Consider the following 27,375-nt stretch of genomic DNA (forward strand, 5'->3'; position numbering starts at 1 on the left):
GGCTCTGAATGTTCTTAACCTATTTTGCTTATTTATTTGATCTACTTTGATATACATGTGCAAATATAGATACCATTTCCTTGAGTCACATACAAAAATCAGCGAGAATGGTAAATGGAACTGATCTCAGAATAGAATTCAAATTTTAAATGCTGACACTATTCCTTTTGGAAAGCCATATTCATTGTTTCTAATTTTTTTCAATTATCAGCATAACAACACTGGACAACAAAGATTTTGCTTCCTGAATACTTTTGGGTGAATCTTATGGATTTTGGGCTGCTGTTCTTGAAAATCACCATGAAATTTCCCTATCACGCACCATTTTTTTTAATCGCCTACATTTGTTATTTCAATTCATAATTCAAGTCAGAATAACTGATGTCAAGATTAAGGAAGGCATTTTTGTTGGCTCACAAATCAAACAGGTTATCAATGATGAGCAATTCAAAGAACTTCTAGTGGGACCAGAGAAAATCACATGGAAGGCATTCAAAGATGTTGTTGAAAATTTTCTTGGCAAATACAGAACACTAAACTATGTACAGATAGTTGACAACATGCTTCAAGCATACAAAACATGAAGTACAACATGTCACTGAAGATTCATTTTCTGTATTCCCATTTAGACTTCTTCCCTGCAAATCTTGGCACTGTCAGTGACAAGCACGATGAATAGTTTCACCAGGACATTACGGTCATGGAGAAACGGTATCAGGGCAACTGGAATCCGTCAGTGTTGGCTGATTATTGTTAGTTGAGCTATTGCAAAGTGTCAGCACCGTTATGCAATTAAATGCATTATATTCAGTAAAAGTTAATTTCTTGTTTCTCCAAATTCCTATGTGATACAAGCAGTCTATTTGTGCTCAGTCTCAAGTGGTCTATTGTAACCACAAAACACTTTTGATAAAATTTGTTGTCCGATGTAATTAAAGGTTCCAAAATGATTCCACCATGGATCTTTGAACAACTACTGGTTTCTAATCATATGAGTTATCCTGGTGTTACATTAAGAAGATAGCTCTACACAGTGGACACTTTTCCTCCTTTGTTACTGAACATTCAACAATCCCAAGACATTATTTATAATAACAGTATGTTTGTAGATCACTTTTAATACAATATATAGTTCAAAATGCTTTGCAATAGTATAAAATGCAAACATAAAAATAAAAGATAAAATAACATTAGTTAAAAGCAAAGTTAAATAAATAGGTTTTGAGCTGATGTTTTAAACTGTCAACTAAATCTGTATCCCTTATAGTTTTAAGTACTGAGCTGCAGAGTTTGGGAGTGTAGTTAAAAAAACTAACCTACTAAAATTATTTTGAGGGAGATTGTTTAAATTGAAGAGGTGGTCAGAAGATGACCTGAGACCTCCAGCAGGAGTATAAAACAAAAGCGATTCTGTGATATACTCCACTCCCAGACCAGTGAGACCTTTTAAAACAAGAGAACTTTAAAATCAATTGTAAAAGATACAGGAAACAATGCAGAGTAATTAGGATGGGAGTGATATGCTTCCTCGTCGTGGTTTCAGTTAAAAATCTAGCAGCAGCATTCTGAATGAGTTGAAGTTTGTCAACAGAATGCTTTGAAAGGCAGTAAAAAGTGCATCGCAGCAATCTAACTATCGATATAAAGGCATGAATTAGTTTTTCAGCATCACTATGTGATGGAAACGGATGCACCTATTTCTTACATGTAGAAATGCTGCTCTGGTCACTTTTATTTATGTGGGATTTAAAATTCAAATCTGAATCAAGGATAAGGCCTAGGCTCCTAATTTTACAAGGGGAGCCAAGTCCCAAATTTATCAAGAAGTTTATCTCCTTTGTCTTTGGAGCCAACTAAAAATATTTCACTTTGATCTTCATTTAGTTTTAAGAAATTATTGTTCATCAATTTGTTTATTGCAACCACACAGAAATCAGAGGAAAAAGGGTGTATCATCACCAGGTTCAGCTGAGATATAGAATTGCGTGTGATCTGTATAACTGTGGAAATCAGCAAACAACAGGAATTCTGCAGATGCTGGAAATTCAAGCAACACACATAAGAGTTGCTGGTGAATGCAGCAGGCCAGGCAGCATCTCTAGGAAGAGGTGCAGTCAACGTTTCAGGCCGAGATCCTTCGTCAGGACTAACTGAAGGAAGAGTTAGTAAGAGATTTGAAAGTGGGAGGGGGAGGGGGAGATCCAAAATGATAGGAGAAGACAGGAGGGGGAGGGATAGAGCCAAGAGCTGGACAGGTGATAGGCAAAAGGGATACGAGAGGATCATGGGACAGGAGGTCCGGGAAGAAAGACAAAGCGGGGGGGAACCCAGAGGATGGGCAAGGGGTACATTCAGAGGGACAGAGGGAGAAAAAGGAGAGTGAGAGAAAGAATGTGTGTATAAAAATAAGTAACAGATGGGGTACGAGGGGGAGGTGGGGCATTAGCGGAAGTTAGAGAAGTCGATGTTCATGCCATCAGGTTGGAGGCTACCCAGACGGAATATAAGGTGTTGTTCCTCCAACCTGAGTGTAGCTTCATCTTTACAGTAGAGGAGGCAGTGGATAGACATGTCAGAATAGGAATGGAATGTGGAATTAAAATGTGTGGCCACTGGGAGATCCTGCTTTCTCTGGCAGACAGAGCGTAGGTGTTCAGCAAAGCGGTCTCCCAGTCTGCATCGGGTCTCGCCAACATATAAAAGGCCATATCGGGAGCAGGAGCACCGGACGCAGTATATCACTCCAGCCGACTCACAGGTGAAGTGTTGCCTCACCTGGAAGGACTGTTTGGGGCCCTGAATGGTGGTAAGGAAGGAAGTGTAAGAGCATGTGTAGCACTTGTTCCGCTTACACGGATAAGTGCCAGGAGGGAGATCAGTGGGGAAGGATGGGGGGGACGAATGGACAAGGGAGTCGCGTAGGGAGCGATCCCTGCAAAATGCAGAGGGGGGGGAGGGAAAGATGGGCTTAGTGGTGGGATCCCGTTGGAGGTGGCGGAAGTTACGGAGAATAATATGTTGGACCCGGAGGCTGGTGGGGTGGTAGGTGAGGACCAGGGGAACCCTATTCCTAGGGGGGTGGCGGGAGGATGGAGTGAGAGCAGATGTACGTGAAATGGGGGAGATGCGTTTAAGAGCAGAGTTGATAGTGGAGGAAGGGAAGCCCCTTTCTTTAAAAAAGGAAGACATCTCCCTCGTCCTAGAATGAAAAGCCTCATCCTGAGAGCAGATGCGGCGTTGACGGAGGAATTGCGAGAAGGGGATGGTGTAAAAACTAAAGGTGTAGCTATGGGCACCCGTATGGGTCCTAGCTATGCCTGCCTTTTTGTTGGCTTTGTGGAACAATCTATATTCCGTGCCTATTCTGGTATCTGTCCCCCACTTTTCCTTCGCTACATCGACGACTGCATTGGCGCTGCTTCCGGCACGCATGCAGAGCTCGTTGACTTCATTAACTTTGCCTCCAACTTTCACCCTGCCCTCAAGTTTACCTGGTCCATTTCCGACACCTCCCTCCCCTTTCTAGATCTTTCTGTCTCTATCTCTGGAGACAGCTTATCCACTGATGTCTACTATAAGCCTACTGACTCTCACAGCTATCTGGACTATTCCTCTTCTCACCCTGTCTCTTGCAAAAACGCCATCCCCTTCTCGCAATTCCTCCATCAATGCCGCATCTGCTCTGAGGATGAGGCTTTTCATTCTAGGACGAGGGAGATGTCTTCCTCTTTTAAAGAAAGGGGCTTCCCTTCCTCCACTATCAACTCTGCTCTTAAACGCATCTCCCCCATTTCACGCACATCTGCTCTCACTTCATCCTCCCGCCACCCCACTAGGAATAGGGTTCCCCTGGTCCTCACCTACCACCCCACCAGCCTCCGGGTCCAACATATTATTCTCTGTAACTTCCGCCACCTCCAACGGGATCCCACAACTAAGCACATCTTACCCTCCCCCCCTCTCTCTCTGCACTCCGCAGGGATCGCACCCTACGTGACTCCGTTGTCCATTCGTCCCCCCCATCCCTCCCCACTGATCTCCCTCCTGGCACTTATCCGTGTAAACGGAACAAGTGCTACACATGTCCTTACACTTCCTCCCTTACCACCATTCAGGGCCCCAAACAGTCCTTCCAGGTGAGGCAACACTTCACCTGTGAGTCGGCTGGGGTGATATACTGCATCCGGTGCTCCCAATGTGGCCTTTTATATATTGGCGAGACCCGACGCAGACTGGGAGACCGCTTTGCTGAACACCTGCGCTCTGCCCGCCAGAGAAAGCAGGATCTCCCAGTGGCCACACATTTTAATTCCACATTCCATTCCCATTCTGACATGTCTATCCACGGCCTCCTCTACTGTAAAGATGAAGCCACACTCAGGTTGGAGGAACAACACCTTATATTCTGTCTGGGTAGCCTCCAACCTGATGGCATGAACATCGACTTCTCTAACTTCCGCTAATGCCCCACCTCCCCCTCGTACCCCATCTGTTACTTATTTTTATACACACATTCTTTCTCTCACTCTCCTTTTTCTCCCTCTGTCCCTCTGAATATACCCCTTGCCCATCCTCTGGGTCCCCCCCCCTTTTCTTTCTTCCCGGACCTCCTGTCCCATGATCCTCTCGTATCCCTTTTGCCAATCACCTGTCCAGCTCTTGGCTCCATCCCTCCCCCTCCTGTCTTCTCCTATCATTTTGGATCTCTCCCTCCCCCTCCAACTTTCAAATCCCTTACTCACTCTTCCTTCAGTTAGTCCTGACGAAGGGTCTCGGCCTGAAACGTCGACTGCACCTCTTCCTAGAGATGCTGCCTGGCCTGCTGCGTTCACCAGCAACTTTTATGTGTGTTGTGGAAATCAGGTTTATGTTCTCTAATTATGTCTCGAAAGGGGAGTATGTATAAGGAAGCATAGAGGATCAAGGCAGCTTCCCTGAGCAACAAAATTTGTCTCCATCCAACTCAGACAAAACATTTTCTCTTTGAGATATAAAAATGAAACCAATAAAGGGCACTACCAGAGAGGCCAACCCAATTCTCAAGGCAATCTAGGGGAATGTTGTGGTCAACAACAGGAATTCTGCAGATGCTGGAAATTCAAGCAACACACATCAAAGTTGCTGGTGAATGCAGCAGGCCAGGCAGCATCTGTAGGAAGAGGTGCAGTCGACGTTTCAGGCCGAGACCCTTCATCAGGACTAACTGAAGGAAGAGTGAAGGAATGTTGTGGTCAATTGTGTCAAAGGCAGACTTGGATCGAGGAGAATTAGAACTGAGACCCTCTCGGCATCAGTGCTGATCCTAAGGTTACTGGCAATTTTAGTAAGGGCCCATCACCATGCTCTGGTTTGCTGTAAAACATGACTGAATGTTTCTAGAATATTGTTCTCATTCAGAAAGTTGTTGAGTCGATTGAAAATGACTTTCTCAAGAATCTTTTGCAGGAAGGGAATATTTGATATCAGCCTGTAGTTGGCTGGTACCGCACTATCAACATTTGCCATTTTGACAGCTGCAATTTCAAAAGCCTCTGGAAAAACTCCAGTTTCAAGGGAATTGTTAATAATTTTTCTAACAGAATTAAAAAATAATATTAAGAGTCCTTAAAATGTGTGATAGGGTATTTCTACCCATTTCAACAGAATTCTTAGATGCAGCTGATTTGTTCTTACAATCATCCCTCTTTCAGCCTATTATGATGATAAATCTCATTTTACTTAATCATTCAGGATTATCTTCTCTATAACATGGTACTTTAAACTTTGAATTCAGAGGTATCGATTGTATTCTCATCAATTTATGTTTAACCTTTAATATTCACCATCATAAGACCACAAGACATCAAAGTAGAATTAGGCCATTCGGCCCATGGAGTCTGCACTGCCATTCCATCACGGCTGATTTATTATCCCTTTCAAACCCATTCTCCTACTTTCTCCCCAAAATTTTTGGCATCCTGACGAATCAAGAACTTATCGAGCTCCACTTTAAACATACCCAATGACTTGGCCTCCACAGCTGTCTATGGCAATGAATTCCACAGATTCACCACCCACTGACTAAAGAAATTCCTCCTCATCTCTTTCCAAAGGGATGACCTTGCATACTAAGGCTTCTAAAATCTGTTTGAAACTTCTATTCATTCTTCTAAACTCCAGCAACACACAACCATCAAACACACGTCATAAGTTAACCCTTTCATTCCCAGAATTATTTTCACGAACGTCTTCTGGACCCTCTCCAATGCCAACATATCTTTTTTTTAGTTAAGGGGCAAAATACTGCTCACAATGCTCCAAGTGTGGTCTGACCAATGTCTTATAAACCCTCATAATTACATTCTTGCTCTTATATTCTAGTCCTCTCAAAATGAATGTGAACATTACATTTGCTTTCCTTAACACTGACTCAACCTGCTAGTTAACCTTTAAGGAATCCTGCACAAGGATTCCCAAGTCCCTTTGCACCTGTGATTTTTTAATTTCCTCATTTAGAAAATAATCTACGTCTTTATTCCTTCCACAAAAGTGCATGACCATACAGTTCCCTACATTATATTCCATCTGCCACTTCTTTGCCCATTTTCATAATCTGTCTAATTTATTCAGCTTCCTTCATATCATCTGCCTCTCCACCTATCTTTGCTATGAATTCCATCATTCAAATCATTCCCATACAACATAAAAAGAAGCGGTCCCGACACCATCCCCTGTGGAACACCATCAGACAACAACAGCCAAACAGAAAAGGCCTCTTTATTTCCACTCCGGAACCATTCCAGAATCTAGTGATTTTTGAAAGATCACTACTGATACCTCAATACCTTCAGCTACCTCTTTCAGTACATTTGGTCCAAGTGACTTATCTACTTTCAGACCTTTCAGCTTTGCAAGCACCTTCTCCTTAGTAATAGCAACTATACTCACTTTTGCCCCCTGACACTCTCAGATTTCTGGCATACTGCTAGTGTTTTGCATGGTGAAGACAGACACAAAATGCCTACTAAGTTCATCTGCCATTTTTTGTTCCCCATTACTACCTCTGCAACATCATTTTCCAGCGGCCAATACCCATTCTCACCTCTCTTTAACTCTTTACATATCTGAAAAAAAAAACTTCTGGTATTTTCTTTTATTTTACTGGCTAGCTTACCTTTCTACTTCATCTTTTCTCGCCTTAAGGCTTTTTAGTTGCCTTCTATTGGTTTTCAAAAGCTTCCTAACCATTTAACTTCCCACTAATTTTTGTTATATTATATGCCCTCTATTTTGCTTTGATGGTGTCTTTGACTTTCCTCATCACCCACAGTTGCATCATCTTTTCTTTAAAATATCCTTCTTCTTCCAAATTGCTTCCAGAAACACCAGCCATTGTTGTACCATTCTCATCCCTTCTAATGCCATCTTCTAATCAATTTTGGCCAGCAAATCTCTCATGCCTCTGTAAATCTCTTTATTCCACTGTAATACTGAAACATCTAACTTGAACTTCTCCCTCTCAAATTGCAGGGTGAATTCTGTCATATTATAGAAGCACATGAAACTTACAGCACAATACAGGCCCTTTGGCCCACAGTGCTGTGCCGAACATGTACTTATTTAGAAATTACCTAAGGTTACCCATAGCCCTCTATTTTTCTAAGCTCCATGTACCTATCCAGGAGTCTCTTAAAAGACCCTATCGTATCTGCCTCTACCACCATTGCTGGCAGCCCATTCTACGCACTCACCACTCTCTGTGTAAAAAAACTTAGCTCTGACATCTCCTCTGTATCTACTTCCAAGCACCTTAAAACTGTGCCCTGTCATGTTAGCCATTTCAGCCCTGGGAAAAAGCCTCTGACTATCCACACGATCAATGCCTCTCATCATCTTATACACCTCTATCAGGTCACCTCTCATCCTCCATCGCTCCAAGGAGAAAAGGTCAAGTTCACTCAACCTATTCTCATAAGGCATGCTCCCCAATCCAGGCAACATCCTTGGAAATCTCCTCTGCGCCCTTTCTATGGTTTCCGCATCCTTCCTGTAGTGAGGTGACCAGAACTGAGCAAGTTCTCCAAGTGGGGTCTGACCAGGGCCTGCTTTATCAAGTGCCTCCAAGTACCCCTAAAAATCTTCCTTAATGATGGACTCCAACACCTTCCCAATCTCTGAAGTCAGGCTAACTGGCCTGTTAATTGGCCAGTTAGTGAGGTGGCCAGAACTGAGCACAGTACTCTAAGGGGGCCTGACCAGGGTCCTATATAGCTGTAACATTACCTCTCAGCCTCTTAAAATCACTCCCATGGTTGGAGAAGGCCAATGCACCATATGCCTTCTCAACAACAGTCAACCTGTGCAGCAGCTTTGAGTGTCCTTGTCAGCCCAGTTTTGCATCCTATCGATGTCCCGCTGTAACCTCTGACAGCCCTCCACACTATCCACAACCCCTAGCCTTTGTGTCATCAACATTATGATCACTACCCCCTAAGGGTTCCTATACCTTAAGCTCCTGAATCAAATGTGGTTCATTACACAGCATCCAATCCAGAATTGCCTTTTCCTTAGTGAGCTCAACCAGAACCTGCTCTAAAAATCATTCTCATCAACATTCTATAAATTCCATCATTTGAGATCCAGCACCAACATGATTTTCCTAATCTATCTGCATATTGAAATCCGCCATGACTATTGTAATGTTGCCCTTTTGACATGTATTTTCTATCTCCCATTGGAAATAGTAGCCCACATCTTTGCTACTGCTCAGAGGTACAGGTACAGACACACCCAGCTGTCAGAGACCAGGCAAGGTCATTTAATTCCAAACAATTAGTTTATTGGATCATTTCAGAATGTTTCTCTGGTGCTTCCCATTCCCTCTCCTCTCCCTTCCCTTTCTCCCAAAAATAATTCCTCTCTCCCTGTCCCCTTCCCACTCTCGGTCCACAATAGAGACCCATATCAGAATCAATTTTATCATCACTCACATGAAATTTTGTTTTTTTTGTGACAGCAATACAGTGCAATATATAAAATTACTACTGTAATATACACAATGCTTGAGTGTTCTAGCTATATATATGTGCCTAAGACTTCTGCACAGTACTGTTACTATATACTGATAGACAAAGAAAGAAAAATTACTAGAAACTTACTTATAGACCCTGCCTGTTCCTGCTGAATCCTGTTGAACCCAAGCCTTCCACTCTAACCCTGTCCCACTCCAACAATGGCTGCTCCCACAGTGGCTATCTGCTTACATCTCACTCCTTTTTATTGGCCCTCACTATTAAGTTACCATTAACCTTAACACTCTCCTGCTCTGCAGACAAGTCCCCTTTGCTTTGGAAAGCCGGCACACAAACCCTCTCGGTGAATTCTGCTCCCCGCCAGGCCCTGCTCGCTTTTGAAAACTGTCAATTCCATCTTCACTCCTGCATCCAACATACTTAACAATTGTCTTTTATTGACATTTGTAAAATATTTTTAAGTTTTTAGTTTTGATATTCATTCATCACACTCCGTTCTCACGTTCTTCAACATGTTCCATGTATTCTCATTCATTTTATATTCATTATACTTAACTAAAATCTCTTTTGAACAACCACTATATTTTAATAATCTCAAACAACAGGAATTCTGCAGATGCTGGAAATTCAAGCAACACACATAAAAGTCGCTGGTGAACGCAGCAGGCCAAGCAGCATCTCTAGGAAGAGGTGCAGTCAACGTTTCAGGCCGAGACCCTTCGTCAGGACTAACTGAAGGAAGAGTGAGTAAGGGATTTGAAAGTTGGAGGGGGAGGGGGAGATCCAAAATGATAGGAGAAGACAGGAGGGGGAGGGATGGAGCCAAGAGCTGGACAAGGGATAGGCAAAAGGGATACGAGAGGATCATGGGACAGGAGGTCCGGGAAGAAAGACAAGGAGGTGGGGGGGGACCCAGAGGATGGGCAAGGGGTATATTCAGAGGGACAGAGGGAGAAAAAGGAGAGTGAGAGAAAGAATGTGTGTATAAAAATAAGTAACAGATGGGGTACGAGGGGGAGGTGGGGCATTAGCGGAAGTTAGAGAACTCGATGTTCATGCCATCAGGTTGGAGGCTACCCAGACAGAATATAAGGTGTTGTTCCTCCAACCTGAGTGTGGCTTCATCTTTACAGTAGAGGAGGCCGTAGATAGACATGTCAGAATGCGAATGGGATGTGGAATTAAAATGTGTGGCCACTGGGAGATCCTGCTTTCTCTGGCGGACAGAGCGTAGATGTTCAGCAAAGCGGTCTCCCAGTCTGCATCGGGTCTCGCCAATATATAAAAGGCCACATCGGGAGCACCGGACGCAGTATATCACCCCAGCCGACTCACAGGTGAAGTGTATTTTAATATCTAGTCTTTTGTGTACAACATTCTAATTCTTTTCTTTAAAGAACTGGTACTCATTCTACAGCCCCCTTTTTAAAACCATTTTATTGTCAATGCAGGATCTTATTTGCCAATCACTCATCATAATTCAGTCACTCTGTTGACATTGGAGTGGAAAATATTTCTTTTGCCTAATAATCCTAGAACGTCATGTTACTGTACCACTCCTGAGGGGCTCTTTACTCTCCAACTACAATGTGTGCTTTATTTTGACCTTTCCTCATAGCTTTTGCCTCTCGTTTTACCAGAGATAATCTAGTCCTCTCACATAGTATCTGAAATGCTTTGCAGGCTCATTTAGCCTTTCGCTCCTCTAGTGCTTGTCCCCATTCTTCACAATGTTCAATCCTCATCAGCATCCAGTGTAATTTATTCCTTTGACAGATGTTTTCAGTCTGTACCTCTCTTAATCCCTGTGACTTCTTTATTCGACTTGCCTAATCCCTCTGCCTCCTTCCTTGTCTCCAATAGTTTAAAGATCTGGCTGGACACTTCTGCCCTTTTTTTTAAAAAAAGTTTTCTTCTTTCTACTCATATTTTTTCCTCACCCATGCTCCATCACTACTGAGGAACTAAGGAACATACTGAGGAACATCACTCTGGGAACCTAAATGTCAATGTTTCCTCATGACTATTGCCTTATTACTTTGTATGCCCAGCTTGTTGGCTAACACCCAAATGCTGCTTTTGCTTTGGTTTAACACGGGAAGTGATTCCCTTGTTAGCTCCTGATGCTGCTGCCCAGTTCTGCAGGATCTGACAGCCTGTGGTTAAAGGCAGTAATTCAACGCAGAGTTCCATCTAACACATGTTATACATTTCATTACATTCACATCAGACAAGTATCCCCACATTTTATATCTCCCTACATTTAGTTTACATGCACCAATTACGGTTACTGGCCCTCCAGAAATATTTTGAACTCTCATCAAAGATATTGAATCAAGTTTATTCGCCATATACATTTATGAGTATTAGGAATTTGTTATGGTGTGTTGGCACTACACACAACAAATAAACACATTCAACGATAATATAGAATAAAACTTACTTAAAAACAAAGTTAGAAGTACAGATATAGAATCAAATGTGCATTCATACATAAATAACAGCATGTATTTATAATGTAAAGAGCATTTTAAAAAGTAGTTTAATGATTAATTTGTTAGACATCACTGCAAGAAACCTGAGGTAAAATTAGAGTATTAAAGTGATCGTGTGTTATCTTTTTATATGATTTATTAATGAAATACTTGTAAAGTATCCAGTTTAACAAAGACTCAGCTTTCCCAGGATAGGAAGCTTGTGCATCACAAGAATATAATGGTTGGGTAAACAACAAGAGGGAGAGCAAGGCAATTCCAGGCAATATAAAAGACAGGAAATAAAACAGCAAATTACACCACTAAATTAAGCTAGCAACCAATGCATTTCTGGGAAAGTGGGAGGACATTAGAGCACCCAGAGGAAACCTCATGCAGTCACAGCGAGGAGGCGGCAGGACTGAACACGGGTCATTAGAGCAGAGAGGCAGCAGCTCTACAACTTGTGCTCCGGACTACCTTAAAGTCCCACATGGAAGGATTTGGAAGGTCAGCAGCTTGGACACTACCTGAATTTGGAGTTGAGTGCACTGCTGGCTAAAAGATTACGGAATTTCTCATTCCAAGAAAGAAAGACTTGCAGCTTAAGATCTATATTTTGTCATGGTCAAGTTAAAATTTTGTGGCAAAAAGCCTCTCCCAATCAAATAAAAATAAGCAACAGATTGGGTGCTTCTACAATTAGCCATTACATGGAAAATAATCTCGAAGGGCTTCACAGTAGCAGAACAAAAGTTATCTGAAAGGTGGACAACAGCTGTCTCAAAATTCTAAGGAAGCTCTTCGAGGCAGAGGTGGAGTTAACATTTATGGGGGGAAATCCACGATTAAGAAGAGGTACCTTAAGGCGTGGCTACTACTACTAGAACAAACAGGGAAAAGCAGAAGATAAAAGTTGAAAATGAGGAGTTACATGTCTAGAGACATTGCAGACATGCGCAGATAGGTCAGAAATGCAGTACTGTGCAAAAGTCTAGACACATACATAGCTAAAATGCCGAAGACTTTCGAACAGTACTGCAGTAATTTTTATGTATTGCACTGTACTGCTGCCACAAAAAAACATAATTTCACAACATATGTGGGTGATGATAAACCTGATTCTGATATGGGTCTCTATTGAGGACTGAGAATTGGAAGGGGGCAAGGAGAGGGGAATCATGGTTGAGAAAAGGAGAAGGGAGAAGGAAAGGAGCAGGAAGCACCAAAGAGACCTTCAGTAATGATCAATAATCCAATTGTTTGGAATCATAGAATATAGAATAGTACAGCACAGAACAAGCCCTTCGGCCCACAATGTTGTGCCGACCTTTAAACCCTGCCTCCCATATAACCCCCCACCTTAACTTCCAATCAAATGACTTCCTAGTTGTCTTAGGGCTGCAGTGTCTGCACCCACGTCACCCCCACCATCCCTGTCACTCCTTCCCTGCCACCTGTTCCACACCCTTCTCGCGGTTCTCCACCCTCACCATTCCCAACTTTCTTTGCTCCTGCCTGCTTTACAAAAGCTCTCCCATTCCGTTGACAAATACAGTACTGTGCAAAAACCTTAGGCATCCTAGCTACATACTATATGCGCCCAAGACTTTTGCACAGTACTGTATATTTGAACAGATCCATTTTAATTTAGAGATTTTGGAGGATGACAAGGGAACTGAGTAAAGTGTGATGAACATTAGGATACGGGCAAAAGTCTTTTGAATCAGATTGAAAAGTAAAAGATAGTGCACTGTCTGTGATTGTAGTAACAAAACTTTTAATCAGAATTCTGGAAACAGAGACCCACAATTTGCCTTTGTGACAGAAAGGTTAAAGCGTCAGAGCTCTTCACAGGTACAAACAGGCCATCAAGATTATAAAATAGTGCTTTCTTCTTAAGGCAGAAAAAGAGTAGAAAAATAAATTGGCAAAGGAATGTTTATGGCTGGAAACAAATATGATGGCTTCAGGTCTTTCTACTGTTTAACTTAAGGAGACTGCAGTTCATCTCACAAAGCACCTGTTAAACAAGCAGACTGATAACGCGCACAGAAGAGTTGAATGGGATAGTGTAAATATACAGCTATTCAGAGTGCACAATAAACCTGAAGCCTTCAAAGGATAGACCATAAATAATACACGTAGCCTTGGAGGGGTCCTTTGCAATCAACCACAGAGTAGCAAAAAAGAGGATGCATCGAACTGATGGACAGACTGAATCTAAAGGTGGGGGACACCTATTATAAAGACAGGCAGAATGAACCAGCCTCCAAAACTAGCCCTGGTAGTGCCCTTCAGACACCAACCTTACCATTTTGCTGTTTTCCACCCACCTCTGACTCCTTTGCTGATCGCCCTTCAAAGTGTGTCCCCAGTTCTTCACCCCTCCACCAAAGGGAATCTCTAACAGGCTCGCTAGAACAATTAACCATGAGAATAGTTTTTCCCAAAACGGAACTGTAAACCTTTAGAATTTTCAGCCTCAGTGAACTGTGGATACTTGCTCACTGAGTATAGAAAAAGGTGAGATTGTGGAGTTTTAACTACCAAAGAAAATGGAGAATATGTGGGGCAGGCAAGAAGGACAATGTAGCACACAAAGATCTCATTAAAGTTTAATGACTAAAGAGGTGCAGCCTCAAGGGAGTCCAAAGCCAATTTTCTGTATATTGTTATCTGCCCTTCAGCCCAATCATCATAACTGAAAGTGAAATAATGATCTCACCATTAAATCTTTTTCTTTCCAAATTTACCTCCAAGAGGACCACAACCTCGTCATAGGGTTTGGAGCCTTGCGTGTCTCAATAACCCAGAGAGCTTTGTTGGATGGAGTCAGTGCCTTCTACTTTGATTCTTGGTCAGGTCACCTATACTAAACAGGTCAAAGGGTAGAGGCTTGAATAAGAGTGGTCCACTGGTTCTCCAGGATTGGGGGTTCAGCTCAGGGCTAACAACCCTGACTGGTCAAAATAATTGTTACAGAAACAGCAATAAAGATGTCGGACCTTCATCGCTGCCCTAAGCACCAGCAGCGTAATGGACAGTAAGTCAGTCTCCAGATAGAACCTTTCCTGCATCATCACCTACGCACTCAAGATTAGTCCCCTCACTTTTGCTTTTGTTTTTAATGCTTTATCCATTGCTCTTTTCATGTTGCTAGCCTTTCACATTTTAATCTTTTCTCATCTTTTAAGAAACACAGGTTTCTGTTCTGTTGTTGTCATTGCTTCCCCTGCACTCCTTCAACAGCTTCTAATCCTTCAGCAACAAAAATCCAGGTTTTCCTTCTGCCAAATGAGAAGCCAAACATTGATGCTCCCTTTTTCATTTCTGCCAGCTGCAAAGAGATCCACTTTTTGAAACCCTTTTCCACCATCCGTAGGGACTACTCCCTTTGTGACTCCCTGGTCTGCTCATCCCACCTTGACATTCTAGCCTACAACTACAGGAGATACAACACTTGTCTTACACCTCCTCCCTCACCACCACCCAGGGACCTCAACAGCCCTTCCAAGAGAAAAAAAAATATTGATCTACATTGACAATATAGATGAGGTGACCAATTCACAGAGAAGCTGCACTCTGTCCAGAATGGCCACTCAGAGCTCCCGGCTGCATGCCATTTCAACTCCTCTTCCCATTCCCACACCAACCTGCCTCTCCTTGGTCTTCCCCAATGCCTGGATAAGGCCCAATACAAAACACAGAAGCAACACCTTGGTAGTCTACAACCCAACAGAGAAAACACTGAATTGTCCAATTTAAGATCATCCTCACCACCTTAACCCACACATGACCATTACCTCTCCTTCAAATCCTCCTCTAGTCCCATATTTTTGTCTTCTTTCCCACCTCTCCATTCTCCACAAACTCAGCTAAATGGGACAGCCACTTAATTTGGCCAAAACGTACTGGTCCGGATGTGTCCTAAATAACAGGCACCCACTGTTTTTTTACTTTGTATTGAACAGATCACATTAAATAGTGCTACAGCAGCCATATTCTGCACACCTCAGCCCAGAAGAAACACCAGATTGTGCATAATTACACTTGGCAAGGACCAATAATAATAAGTTAGGTTTAAGCAAAGCAGTCATTGTGTGAGAAGGCAAGGGTTGGAATTGGAAGATGAGTTTTTTTGGTTCGTTGTTCTTTCTTATTACACATTTAGAGCAGGTAGGATACTGAAATGCTCCTCTTGCAGGATTTGGGAAGGCAAGAGTCCCTGCCAACTACATATGCACGAAGTGATCCAGCTGCAGCTTCTAACATCCCGCGTTAAGGAGCTGGAGTGGGAACCGGATGAACTCTGGATCATTTGGGAGACTGAGGGGTTAACAATACATACTGGGAGGCAGTTGCACCCAAGGTGCAGAACACAGGAAACTGGGTGACTGTCAGGAGGGCAAAAGGGGATAGGGAGCCAGTGCAGAGAACCCCTGTAGACATTCCTTTCAACAATAGGTATACCGTTTCAGATACAGTTGGCGGGGATGACCTAGCAGAGGAAAGTCAGAGCGGTTGGGTCTCTGGCAATGAGTGTGGCTCTGTAGCTCAGAAGGGAAGAGGGGAGAAGTAGCGACCAGTAATGATAGGGGGTTCATTGGTTAGGGAACAGAAAGGAGGTTCAATGGATGAAAATGAGATTCCTGGATGGTTGGTCGCCTCCCGGGTATCAGGGACAGGGATATCTCAGATTGAGTCCACAGCAAGTAGGCAGTAAGTAGGAGGGTGAGCAGCCAGACAGAGGTCGTGGTCCATGTCAGTACCACTGGGACAGGTAGGATGGGTGACGAGGTCGTGTAAAGTGAGTTCAGGGAGTTAGATGCTAAGTTAAAGGACATGACCTCCAGGATTGTGATTTCAAGTTTGCTGCCGTTGCTACGTGCTAGTGAGGCCAAAAATATTAAGATCATACAGTATAACGCGTGGCTCGGGAGTTGGTAAAGTAAGGAGGGCTTCAGATATTTGGATCATTGGGCTCTCTTGCAGGGAAGGTGGGAGCCGTACAGAGGAGATAGCTTGCACTTGAACTGGAGAGGAACTAATATCCATGCGGGAAGATTTGCTGGCGTTGGACAGTGGATTTAAAGTAGAGTTGCTAGAGGGGGATGGGAACCAGAGCACCAGAACAGTCAGTGGAGTGGTTGTGATGTTGTTAAGCCTACGTACAATGTCAGGAATTGAAAGGTTGAGCATGGTGCGACTAATGTTCTGAGCTGCATTTATTTCAATGCAAAGAGCATTGTAGGAAAAGCAGATGGATCAGCATGTGGAATTATGGTATTGTAGCCATTAGTGAGACTTGGTTGCAGGAGGGGCAGGACTGGCAACACAATGTTATGGGGTTCCATTGTTTTCGATGTGATAGAGCAGGAGGGATTAAAGGTGTTACTCATCAGGGAAAATATCACAGCAGTGCTCAGTCTGCACAGATTGGAGAGCTCATCCAGTGAGGCGTTATGGATAGAACTGAAGAATACGAAAAGGCACAACTGTATGAATGGGATTATATTATAGACCACCCAACAGTCCACAGGATTTAGAGGAGCAAATTTGTAGAGATCACACATTGCTGCAAGAAACAAAAGTTTGTCATAGCAGGTGATTTTAACTTTCCACATATTGACTGGAAATCCCATACCGTAAAAGGTTGGATAGGAAAGACTCTGTCAAATGTGTTCAGGAAAGTTTCCTTAATCAGTACTAAGAAGTCCCAACTAGAGAGAATGCAATACTAGATTTCCTATTACAGAATGAGACCGGGCAGGTAACAGAAGTTTATGTACAGAAACACTTTGCATCTTGGATCATAGTGCCAATAGTTTCAAGGTAATTATGGAAAAGGGTACGTCTGAGCCTCGGGTTGAGATTCTAAATTGGAGAAAGGACAATTTCGATGATATCAGAAAAGACTTGTCAAGTGTGGATTGGAACAGGCTGTTTTTTGGCAAAGGTCTACTTGGTAAGTGGGAGTCCTTCGAAAGTGAAATTTTGAGAGTACAGAATTTGTATGTTCCTGTCAGAATAAAGGGCAAGGACATTAGGCTTAGGGAACCTTAGTTTTCAAGAGATATTGAGGCCCTGAAGAAAAAGAAGGAGGTGCATAACAGGTATAGGCAGATAAGGACAAAAGAGGTACTTGAGGATAAGAAATGCAACAGGACACTTAAGAGGAAAATCAAAGGGCTTAAAGAAGGCATGAGATTGTTCTAGCAGAAAAGGCGAAGGAGAATCCTCAGGGTCTCTGCAGGTATATTAAGAGCAAAAGGATAGCAAGAGGCAAAATTGGTCCTGTGGAAGATCAAATTGGTAATCTATGCAAGGAGCTGAAAGAGATGGGAGAGATCTTAGATGGATTTTTTTCGCATCTGTATTTACTCTGGGGACGGACACAGAGCAATGCAGCAGCAAGGTCATGAACCCTATACAGATTACAGAGGACATGTTTGCCGTCTTGCGGCAAATTAGGGTGGATAAATCCCCTGGGCCTGAAAATGTATTCCCCCAGACACTGTGAGATGCTAGTGCAGAAATTGCAGGTGCCCTAGCAGAGATTTTAAAACATCCTTAGCTATCGGCAAGGTGCCAGAGGATTACTGTCAGGCTCACCAGCCTATAATTTCCTGGCATATTCCTCGAGCCTTTCTTAAACAATGGAACAACATTAGCCTTTCAATTTGCTCCCAGAAACTCCAGCCATTGCTGTTCTGTTGTCGTCTCTGCTAGTGTCCCTTTCCAATCAACTTTGGTCAGCTCCCCTCTCTGTAATTCTTTTCACTCCAGATCTGACTTTAGCTTCTCCCTCTCAAATTGCAGGGTGAATTCTATCATATTATGACCACTGTCTCCTCAGGGTTTCTTGACATTAAGTTCCCTAATCAAATCCAGTTCATTACACAACATTCAATCCAGAATAACTGATCCCCTTGTGGGCTCAACGGGAAGCTGCTATAAAAAGCCATGTCATAGGCATTTTACAAATTCTCTCCCTTATAATCCAAAATGAGCACTAACCTGATTTTCCCAATCTACCTGCATACTGAAATCCCCCATGACTATTGCATCATCCTAGCTATTGTTCAAAGGCCTGTATATAACTTGCATCGGGATCTTTTTACCATCGCAGTTCCTTAACTCCATCCACAAAGATCGTACATCTTCCGATCACTTGTCACCTTTTTCGAAGGAATTGATCCTATTTTTTACCAACAGAGCCAACCACCCCCTTTACCTCCCTGACTGTCCTTTCAATACAAATGTGTATCCACAGATGTTCAGCTCCCAACAGTAATCTTTTTACTGCCACAACTCAATGATGCCCTCAATGCTCTAACTGCCATTTTCTAACTGTGCTACAAGATCATCGACCTCATTCTGTATACAGCGTGCATTCAAATATAACATCTTCAGTCCTGTATTTATCCCTGTTACTCTGCCACTCATCCCACTGACTGCAATTTTACCCTGTCATCTGCCTGTCCTTCCTGACAATCTCACTGCACACTGCCTCTGCTTGTACACCAACTGCCCCATACTTATCCCCATCACACAGTTTCCTATACCCCTGCCAACCCTCCCCAACAGTTCCAGCAAACCTGCCGGCAAAGATATGGGTTCCCCCTCTGGTTCAGATGTGCTCCTTCTTTTTGTGTAGGTCAGAAATCTGAAACCTCACCACCCCCCCCCCGCACCAGTTCCTTAGCCACGCATTCATCTGGTAAATCATCCTACTCTTAACCCTCACTGGTACGTGGTACAGGCAGAAATCCGGAGATTACTACACTGGAGGTCCTGCTTTTCAGTTGGCTCCCTAAATTCTCTCTTCCTCCCTACGTCATTGGTGCCAATATGTACCAAGACGACAGGCTACTCATCCTCCCCCTTTATGATGTCGTTGAGCCAGAGACATCCATGGCTCATCTGGGTGTCTCTAAAGCATCCACAGAATCTCATGTTTACTGCTCTAACTATGGAATCCCCTATCACTCCTGCACTCTTCTCCTGCCTTCACTCTACTTTAAATATACAGTACCCAATTACTTGGCTCCCACAAAGTACGTGACAATGAATTCCACAGATTCACCACCCTTTAGCTAATGAAATTTTTCCTCATCTCCGTTCTAAAGGGACATCCTTCTGTTCTGAGGCCGTGCCCTCTGATCCTAAACTCCCCCATTATCAGAAACTCCTTCTCCACATCCACCCTATCTAGACCTTCCAATATTTAATAGGTTTCAATGAGATACTCCCTCATTCTTTTAAACTCCAGTGAGTACGGGCCAAGAGCCAACAAACACTCCTCATACGTTAACCCTGCCATTCCTGGAATCATTCTCGTGAACCTCCTTTGGACCCTCTCCAATGCCAGCCCATGCTGTCTTAGATAAGGGCCCCCAGACTGCTCACAATACCCCAAGCATGGTCTGACCAATGCCTTATAAAGCCCCAGCATTACATCCTTGCTCTTATATTCTAGCTGTCTCAAAATGAATACAAACAGTGCATTTGCCTTCCTTGCCACCCATTTAATCTGCAAGAGAACATTTAGGGAACCCTGCACGAGGACTAAGTCCCTTTTGCACCTCTGATTTGTGAATTTTCTTGTATTATATTCCACTTGTAAAATACAGTACATCAGAATGTAGCAGGACTGAAAAATAAAACTCAAGGATGGTGGCGAATTCCCTGTCAGATTCAGTCACATACCATCCCAATATTAAGGAAGAGCTGGTAATACATTTTGCATGTGTAATTGCTGGTGGTACGCTGCAATGAAAATCAATATTTGAACCATTTTTATTTGTGTCATTAGATTTAGAGAACTGAAATTGTTCACATCCTCACTTGAACCAATGTGAAATTTGAGCAGGGCTCACAGTAAACTGGCTTTTATGCTCAAGGTCAATTTACTTGGGAAAATCAGATTCTGCTTAAAAGAAACATATTTTGCAACGTTTTCCAATAAAAATAATGGCATTTAATCTATAGCACAAATACTATTGGCATTACGTTATTTTCATTTTCTTCCTCAGCTCGAACTGGTACAGGTATAGCAAAGCAGACTCATTTCTCAATTACTCGGAACTTTCAGACTATTCTAGTGGTGTTTAGTCTCGTGGCTTTCTGGCGATTTACATAAACATTGCTGCGCACGCCTAATTGCTCAATCCTATTGTGTAGTGACTTTGGGATGATACCAGTTATAGATATTAATTCGACATAAGTATTATTATTACAATGGTGATCACGAACGACGGCTGGAGAATTACACTATCATCTCCACAATGTCGTGCTTCATTCAATGTTACCGACGCAAGCAGCAATCTACCCTCCGACGCTGTTGTTTTCCGAACACTATGCATTTAAATTAAAAACAGTAAACACTGGGAACAGACAATAGATCAGGCAACCTTTGTGAGAAGATTAGAAGTTACGTTTCGCATCTTCGATGGAACCTGGTCAACTTTGATTTCATCCCCTTGGATGCTGACTGACTTGCCTTCTGTTTTTATTTTAGATATCTCTATGTATATTGTAATTGCCGCTGATATTTAATCTTGAGTATCATGGCCTGCTGTTACAGCAAGTCGGACAGCCGAGCAGCTGATTCCTCCTTGGACTCTGACCTGACAGACCGTGTCCGGCACCACTGCGGCCTCAGTGGGCCGCAATGTCACGCTCCGCACTTCGGCCAATGATCAAATCACCCCCGTTAATTTGCCGCCCTCCCTCGTCTCATCTCCTCCGTGCTACCGTCAGCACCGACGCCCACCGCCAGACGCCGGTGTCTGACAGCGGCCCCGTCCCCCGGCCGTGACCGGACACCGAACACCGTCCACATTACCACCACAGAACGGCGGCTCCTTACCTGCGGCAGATCCGCGCATGTGTACGTCGCATCATCCGCGCAACACCACGACGGGAGACCTCACTCCCGCACCGACGTTACGTCACCACTGTCCTGGGTCAGTCGCCGCGCACGGGGTTTCTCCGCTAACAATTGGGGTGTTTCTTTCGCGCGGAGAATTCTGGGCGATATCGCCGCCATTTTCCGCTGCCCCTTACTGCAATCCTAACAACAGAATTGCCAATACTGGCACATATCACAATCACGCTGTTCAAAAATGAGTGATCATGATGGTAGGAATCAGTTAAGCCACAGCAACTTAACTTCAAATACAAGAACAAGAAAGTCATGATATTAAATGTTTACAAAACGTCTCAATACCGTTCGAATAATATCTCGTCAGTCTAATTTTTTTCAGCAGCTGATTGGCAACACTGAAGGTCATGGCAGTTTGAATACACAAAATCCTATAGAATTGTGATGAAGAATTCTACCTCTAACACTCTTTAAAACAGTAAATTTTGGACTCTTTCAACGATTTGAGTGGATTCTTTTTTCATCATTTCCCCTCTGCTCGTTCCGTCAATGACTTTAAATCTATGCCACAAACTACCAGGCTACGGCAGCACTGAGTACCTAGCTGATGGACGGTTTCAGCCCAAATTCTGACTTGCACATTTTGCCTCCACAGATGCTGATTGGCCAGTTGAGTTCTTCCAGCATTGTTTTTTTGTTTCATTCACAAATGGTCATGATCCTTCAGCATAAGCAAGGGCATTCTTCTCCTGAACTGAACTACCAGTCTTAAACTCTTCCTTCTGCAGCATTTCTTTGCACATTCATCTGCATTGGACCCACTGGCTTTTGAAAGTTTTCTGGAAATATGTAAATTACTTTCCTGCTCATCTTCAGCCCTTTTTTCTACCTGTGTAATTGATACAAAAATTGACATTGGCTTCTAGCTGTTAACATTCTCCTGCAGAATGTTTTTGGTAGTCAGTAATATCCGTAACTGGCTATGCTAGCTGCCCAACCCCTGTCCCCCTCCCCCCCACACACACACACACTTGACCTATGTTGTTGCCGTGAATGACACATTTCATTCTATGTTTTGATGTTTTAATGTACATGTGACAAATAAAGCACATCTTTATCCTCATCTCAGACATTAAAAAATCTGTAGATGCTGGAAATCCCCACAGCAAGACACAGAAAATTCAGGAATTCAGATCAAGCAGTATCGATAGAAGGAAATAAACAGTCGACACTTCAGGCCGATACTCTTCCCAAAACATCAACTGTTTATTTCCCTCCATTGATGCTACCTCACCTGCTGTGTTTCACCAGCATTTTGTGTGTGTGTGTTAATCTGAAGATGACATTCTGAAAGTAAAACAGAAAATGGTCAGTAAGTCAGTCAGCCTATGTGCAAAGAAAAATAGTCAATGTTTCAGAGTGTTTCATCAGAATCTTCCAAAATAGGTTCTTTATTCTGAGAGTGATTCTTCTGAATCTCTTTCAGTCTCGTTTATTGTGTTCAGTGCTCTCAACGTGCCTCCTCTCAATTGGAGAGACCAAGCACAGGCTTGCAGAGTTTCAATAAGATTCCCAACTTGTTCTTCTAAACTCCAGTGAGTATAGGCTCAGGGCCATCAAACACTTTTGATACATCAAACCTTTCATTCCCAGGTTCATAATTGTGAACCTCTGGGCCCTCTCCAATGCCAGCACACCGTTACTTAGATATGGGGCCCAAAACTGCTCACAATACTCCAAGTGTGGTCTAACCAAAGTCTTACAAAGCCTCAGCATTACATCCTGGCTTTTATATTCTAGTTCTCTGATAATGAATGCCAACATTGCATTTACTTTCCTTATTATCAACTCAACCTGCAAGTTAACCTTCGGGGGACCCTGCTCTACGACACCCAGATCACTTTGCAACTGATCACTGAATCTGCTCATTTATGATTATGATTATGAGGACACACAGTCCTCTTTTATTGTCATTTAGTAAAGAAATGATAAAAATGTTTTTCCAGAATGATATCACGAAAACACATGACAAACCGACTTAAAAATTAACAAAAACCGCTTAATTATAACACATAGTTACAACAGTGCAAAGCAATACCATAATTTGATAAGAACAGACCATGGCACAGTAAAAATCTCAGAGGCTCTCGAAAGTCCCATCATCTCATGCAGACGGTAAACCTCCAGCACCACCAACTTGTTGATGCAGCATCCCGGAAGCATCCGACCACAATCCGACTCCAAGTCCGTCCGAAAAACTCCGAGCCTCTGACCAGCTCTCCAACACCGATGAACTGAGCACCATCTCTACCGAGCGTTTCGACCCCGGCCCCGGCAACAGGTGATACGCAAAGCCGAGGATTTTGGGCCTTCGTCTCCAGAGATTCTCGATCGCACAGTAGCAGCGGCAGCGAAGCAGGCATTTCAGAAGTTTCTCCAGATGTTCCTCTGCGCTTCACAGCTGTCCCCATCAAATCTGGATTGATGCACGGCCCCTAGTTACACATATTGATATCAATTCGGAACGGCCGCACGCGCTGCATCACGCCGCCATCTTCTCCTCCCTCCCATTTAGAAAATAGTCTGCACTTTTATTTTTACTACAAAAGTACAAAACCATACACTTTCCTACACCATATTCTATCTGCTAGTTCCTTGCCCAATCTCTGGAAGTCACCTGCAGCTGACCAGAAAAGACCCCATTTATTCCCACTCCTTGCATCATCAGTCTTCTGTCCGTGCTAGGACCTTTCCAGCAATAACATGGGCTCTTATTTAGCAGCCTCATGATCTGCAGCAGTCCCTACCATTCCATTGGATTCATCAGCTGTGTGAAGAAGGGAAAGTCTGTTCCATGGGCATCAGCTGTGTGAAGAAGGGAAAGTCTGCTCCATGGGCATCAGCTTGTTCTCCATGTTGCCCTGCCCAGGCTTGCACATCACAACAGAATGAATGCAACATCTATGATTGACCCCAACCAGAGGGACCTCCCCTGTGAAGTACTTTGTCAAAGGCCCTCTGAAAATCCAAGTAGACAATATCCTTTGCCTATCCTGCCTGTTAGTTTCTCAAAATAAAATACATTATGTAAATGCAACCAGTCTGTGAATGTGAGCTAATCTTATGTATGTATAGCCACACCCAAACAGTTACTTGTACATTGTTTGATAGGATTGTTTATATTTAATTGTTTTTTTAATACTTGTTGTGTGGTTTTATGCTGCATCATGTCTGGAGTAACAATCATTTTGTTCTCCTTTACGCGCGTGTACTGAAGGATGACAATAAACAGTGTTGAATCCAGGATGAAAACAAGCCCTTTAGCCCAGCCTCTTCTACCCATGCTGGTGTCTTTCCTGTCATACCATGGGCTCTTACCTTGTTAAAGTGCATCAGGTGGACCACCTTATCAAAAGCCTTCTCAAAGTCCACGCAAACAGCATCCACAGGTTCTCCTTTGTCTATCCTCTGTTATTTCCTTGAAATTCAACCGATCTGTCAGGCAAGATTTTCCAAGGAAGCCATGCTGTCTTTGGACTATTTTATCATACTCCAAGTCACCCAAAACCTCGTCCTTAATGGACTCCGACATCTTCCCAGCCACTGAAATCGCGCTAACTGGCCTATAATTTCCTGTTGTTTGCCTCCCTCCCTTCTTAGAGTGTGGTGACATTTGCAACTTTCCAGTCCTCCAAAACTATTCCAGCATCTAATGATTATTGAAAGTTCACTATTAATGCCTCTGCAATCTCTTCAGCTACCTCTTTCAGAACCCTAGCGTGTAGATCACCTGGTCCAGGTGATTTATCTACCTTCAGACTTTCAGCTTCCCAAGCACCTCACCTTAGTAACAGCAATTACACCCACTTCTGCGCCCCCCCCCCACCCGGCATTCGAATTTCTGACATACTGCTAATGTCTTCCACGGTGAAGAATGATGCAAAATACTTAAGGGTTCGCACACCATTTCTTTATTCCCTGTTAACACCTCCGCAGCATCATTTACCAGCTAAAGTCAACTCTCTCCCTTTTCTGTAACGAAATCTTCAGACAAGCACAGCTAGGCGCAGAGTAAACTCAAGACTCAAAAGGTTAAAAAGTAACGATGATGATTTATCTGAAGAACATAACTTGGTGTACTTGCTCGAGAGGGCTAGAGTACACACAGAAGGTTAGTTCGCTTGGAATCCAAATTTAAGATTCAGCAATGAATACTAGTTGAGACAAAATTAAATAGTGCATATAGCACAGGAACCCCATCCATATCAAGATCAATACCTGTAAACTAAAAAAAAACAGGATTCACAAAGAGCCCGCATTCGAAAAAAGCATCATGAAAACACAAGTTTAACAACTAAACCTGTCACTTAACAAGTTCTAGCTAAAAACAAAGTGGCTACGTCCATACTACACCGGATAATTTTGAAAACACCGGTTTCGAGTAAAAACGACAGGCGTCCACACTAAGCGTTTTTCAAAATATCTCCGTCCACATTAGGCGGATCTTTGGGCGAATCTCCTCCTAATGCGCAGGACACAGAAAACAAGCGAAGAGGAAACGGTATACTTAGTGCGCGTTTGTCCAGTTACAGAGTAGAAAAAGTTTGAAGCAGTTGCTCTTGGCTCTCGCGCAGGAGGACTTAAAACTTAAAAAAAACACAAATACTGGAGCGTATGGAGGCAACCGACAGGGAGTTTACGGACAGTATAACCCAGCTGACGACGAACATTGCAAAACTGACTACTCTGTTGCATTAATAAAGCACCTTGTTAGATGTATAAAACGTCTGCATCAGCGTTATCTTGTATTCCCAGACAATGTTACATTAGGCTGTTACACATCTATTGTCAGAGAAGTACTTGCATAAATAGGTAAACTACCTTCATATAAGCAAGGACAGAAAACAGGGCGAAGTGAGTATACTTATTCACTTAAACAACAGGAATTCTGCAGATGCTGGAAATTCAAGCAACACACATCAAAGTTGCTGGTGAACGCAGCAGGCCAGGCAGCATCTCTAGGAAGAGGTACAGTCGATGTTTCAGGACGAAGGGTCTCGGCCTGAAACACCGACTGTACCTCTTCCTAGAGATGCTGCCTGGCCTGCTGCGTTCACCAGCAACTTTGATGTGTGACACTTATTCACTTCTTCACTTTGTTGTCAAAACAACAAACATCTGTTCCAGCATGAATGACAGCGTTTTTAAATAGTCAAAAAAGCTCACTTTACAATTTAACTCTCACGCCTTTCACACCGGCTGCTCTTTATAACAGCCGTCCTGCAGTGCTTGCGCAGTACCAAGCAGAAGCAGAAAAAACATTGTTGTTGTGGTGTTGTCATGACAACGTTTTTAAATCTCTCCGTTTACCCCTTACACACTACGCCGGATATTGAGCATTTTCAGATTTATTCACTCTGGAGAGTGTTTTCGAAAATCTCCGTGTTCGGAGGCTGAAAACGCCGGCTCAGTGTGGACGGAAGGGCAAAACGAAGAGAAAAAGCTTCGTTTTCAAAATTATCTAGAGTAGTGTGGACGTACTGGAGGAACAACACCTTATATTCCGTCTGGGTAGCCTCCAACCTGATGGCATGAACATTGACTTCTCTAACTTCCGCTAATGCCCCACCTCCCCCTCGTACCCCATCCGCTATTTATTTATATACACACATTCTTTCTCTCTCTCTCCTTTTTCTCCCTCTGTCCCTCTCCCTATACCCCTTGCCCATCCTCTGGGTTCCCCCCCCTCCCTTTTCCTTCTCCCTGGGCCTCCTGTCCCATGATCCTTTCATATCCCTTTTGCCAATCACCTGTCCAGCTCTTGGCTCCATCCCTCCCCCTCCTGTCTTCCCCTATCATTTTGGATCTCCCCCTCCCCCTCCCACTTTCAAATCTCTTACTAACTCTTCCTTCAGTTAGTCCTGACGAAGGGTCTCGGCCTGAAACGTCGACTGCACCTCTTCCTAGGGATGCTGCTTGGCCTGCTGCATTCATCAGCAAT

The 27,375-nt window shown here is 43.3% G+C and overlaps 1 protein-coding gene across 2 annotated transcripts in view; it reads right to left on the bottom strand.

Moving 5' to 3' along the window:
- The window catches only part of LOC134350814 (zinc finger protein OZF-like), a 75,770-nt gene that overhangs the window by 30,528 nt on the left and 17,867 nt on the right, over positions 1-27,375 (bottom strand). Inside the window, exon 1 of one of the 2 annotated variants that reach the window (XM_063056532.1) lies at positions 21,360-21,517. The exons of the other annotated variant lie outside the window; for it this stretch is intronic. Within the exon in view, the coding sequence (XP_062912602.1) occupies positions 21,360-21,378 (19 nt within the window). The 5' untranslated portion in view covers positions 21,379-21,517. Of the gene's footprint in view, positions 1-21,359; positions 21,518-27,375 lie in introns of those variants that run through there. 2 annotated transcript variants of the gene reach the window in all.

Source organism: Mobula hypostoma, chromosome 8, assembly GCF_963921235.1.
Source record: "Mobula hypostoma chromosome 8, sMobHyp1.1, whole genome shotgun sequence".
NCBI lineage: Eukaryota > Metazoa > Chordata > Chondrichthyes > Myliobatiformes > Myliobatidae > Mobula > Mobula hypostoma.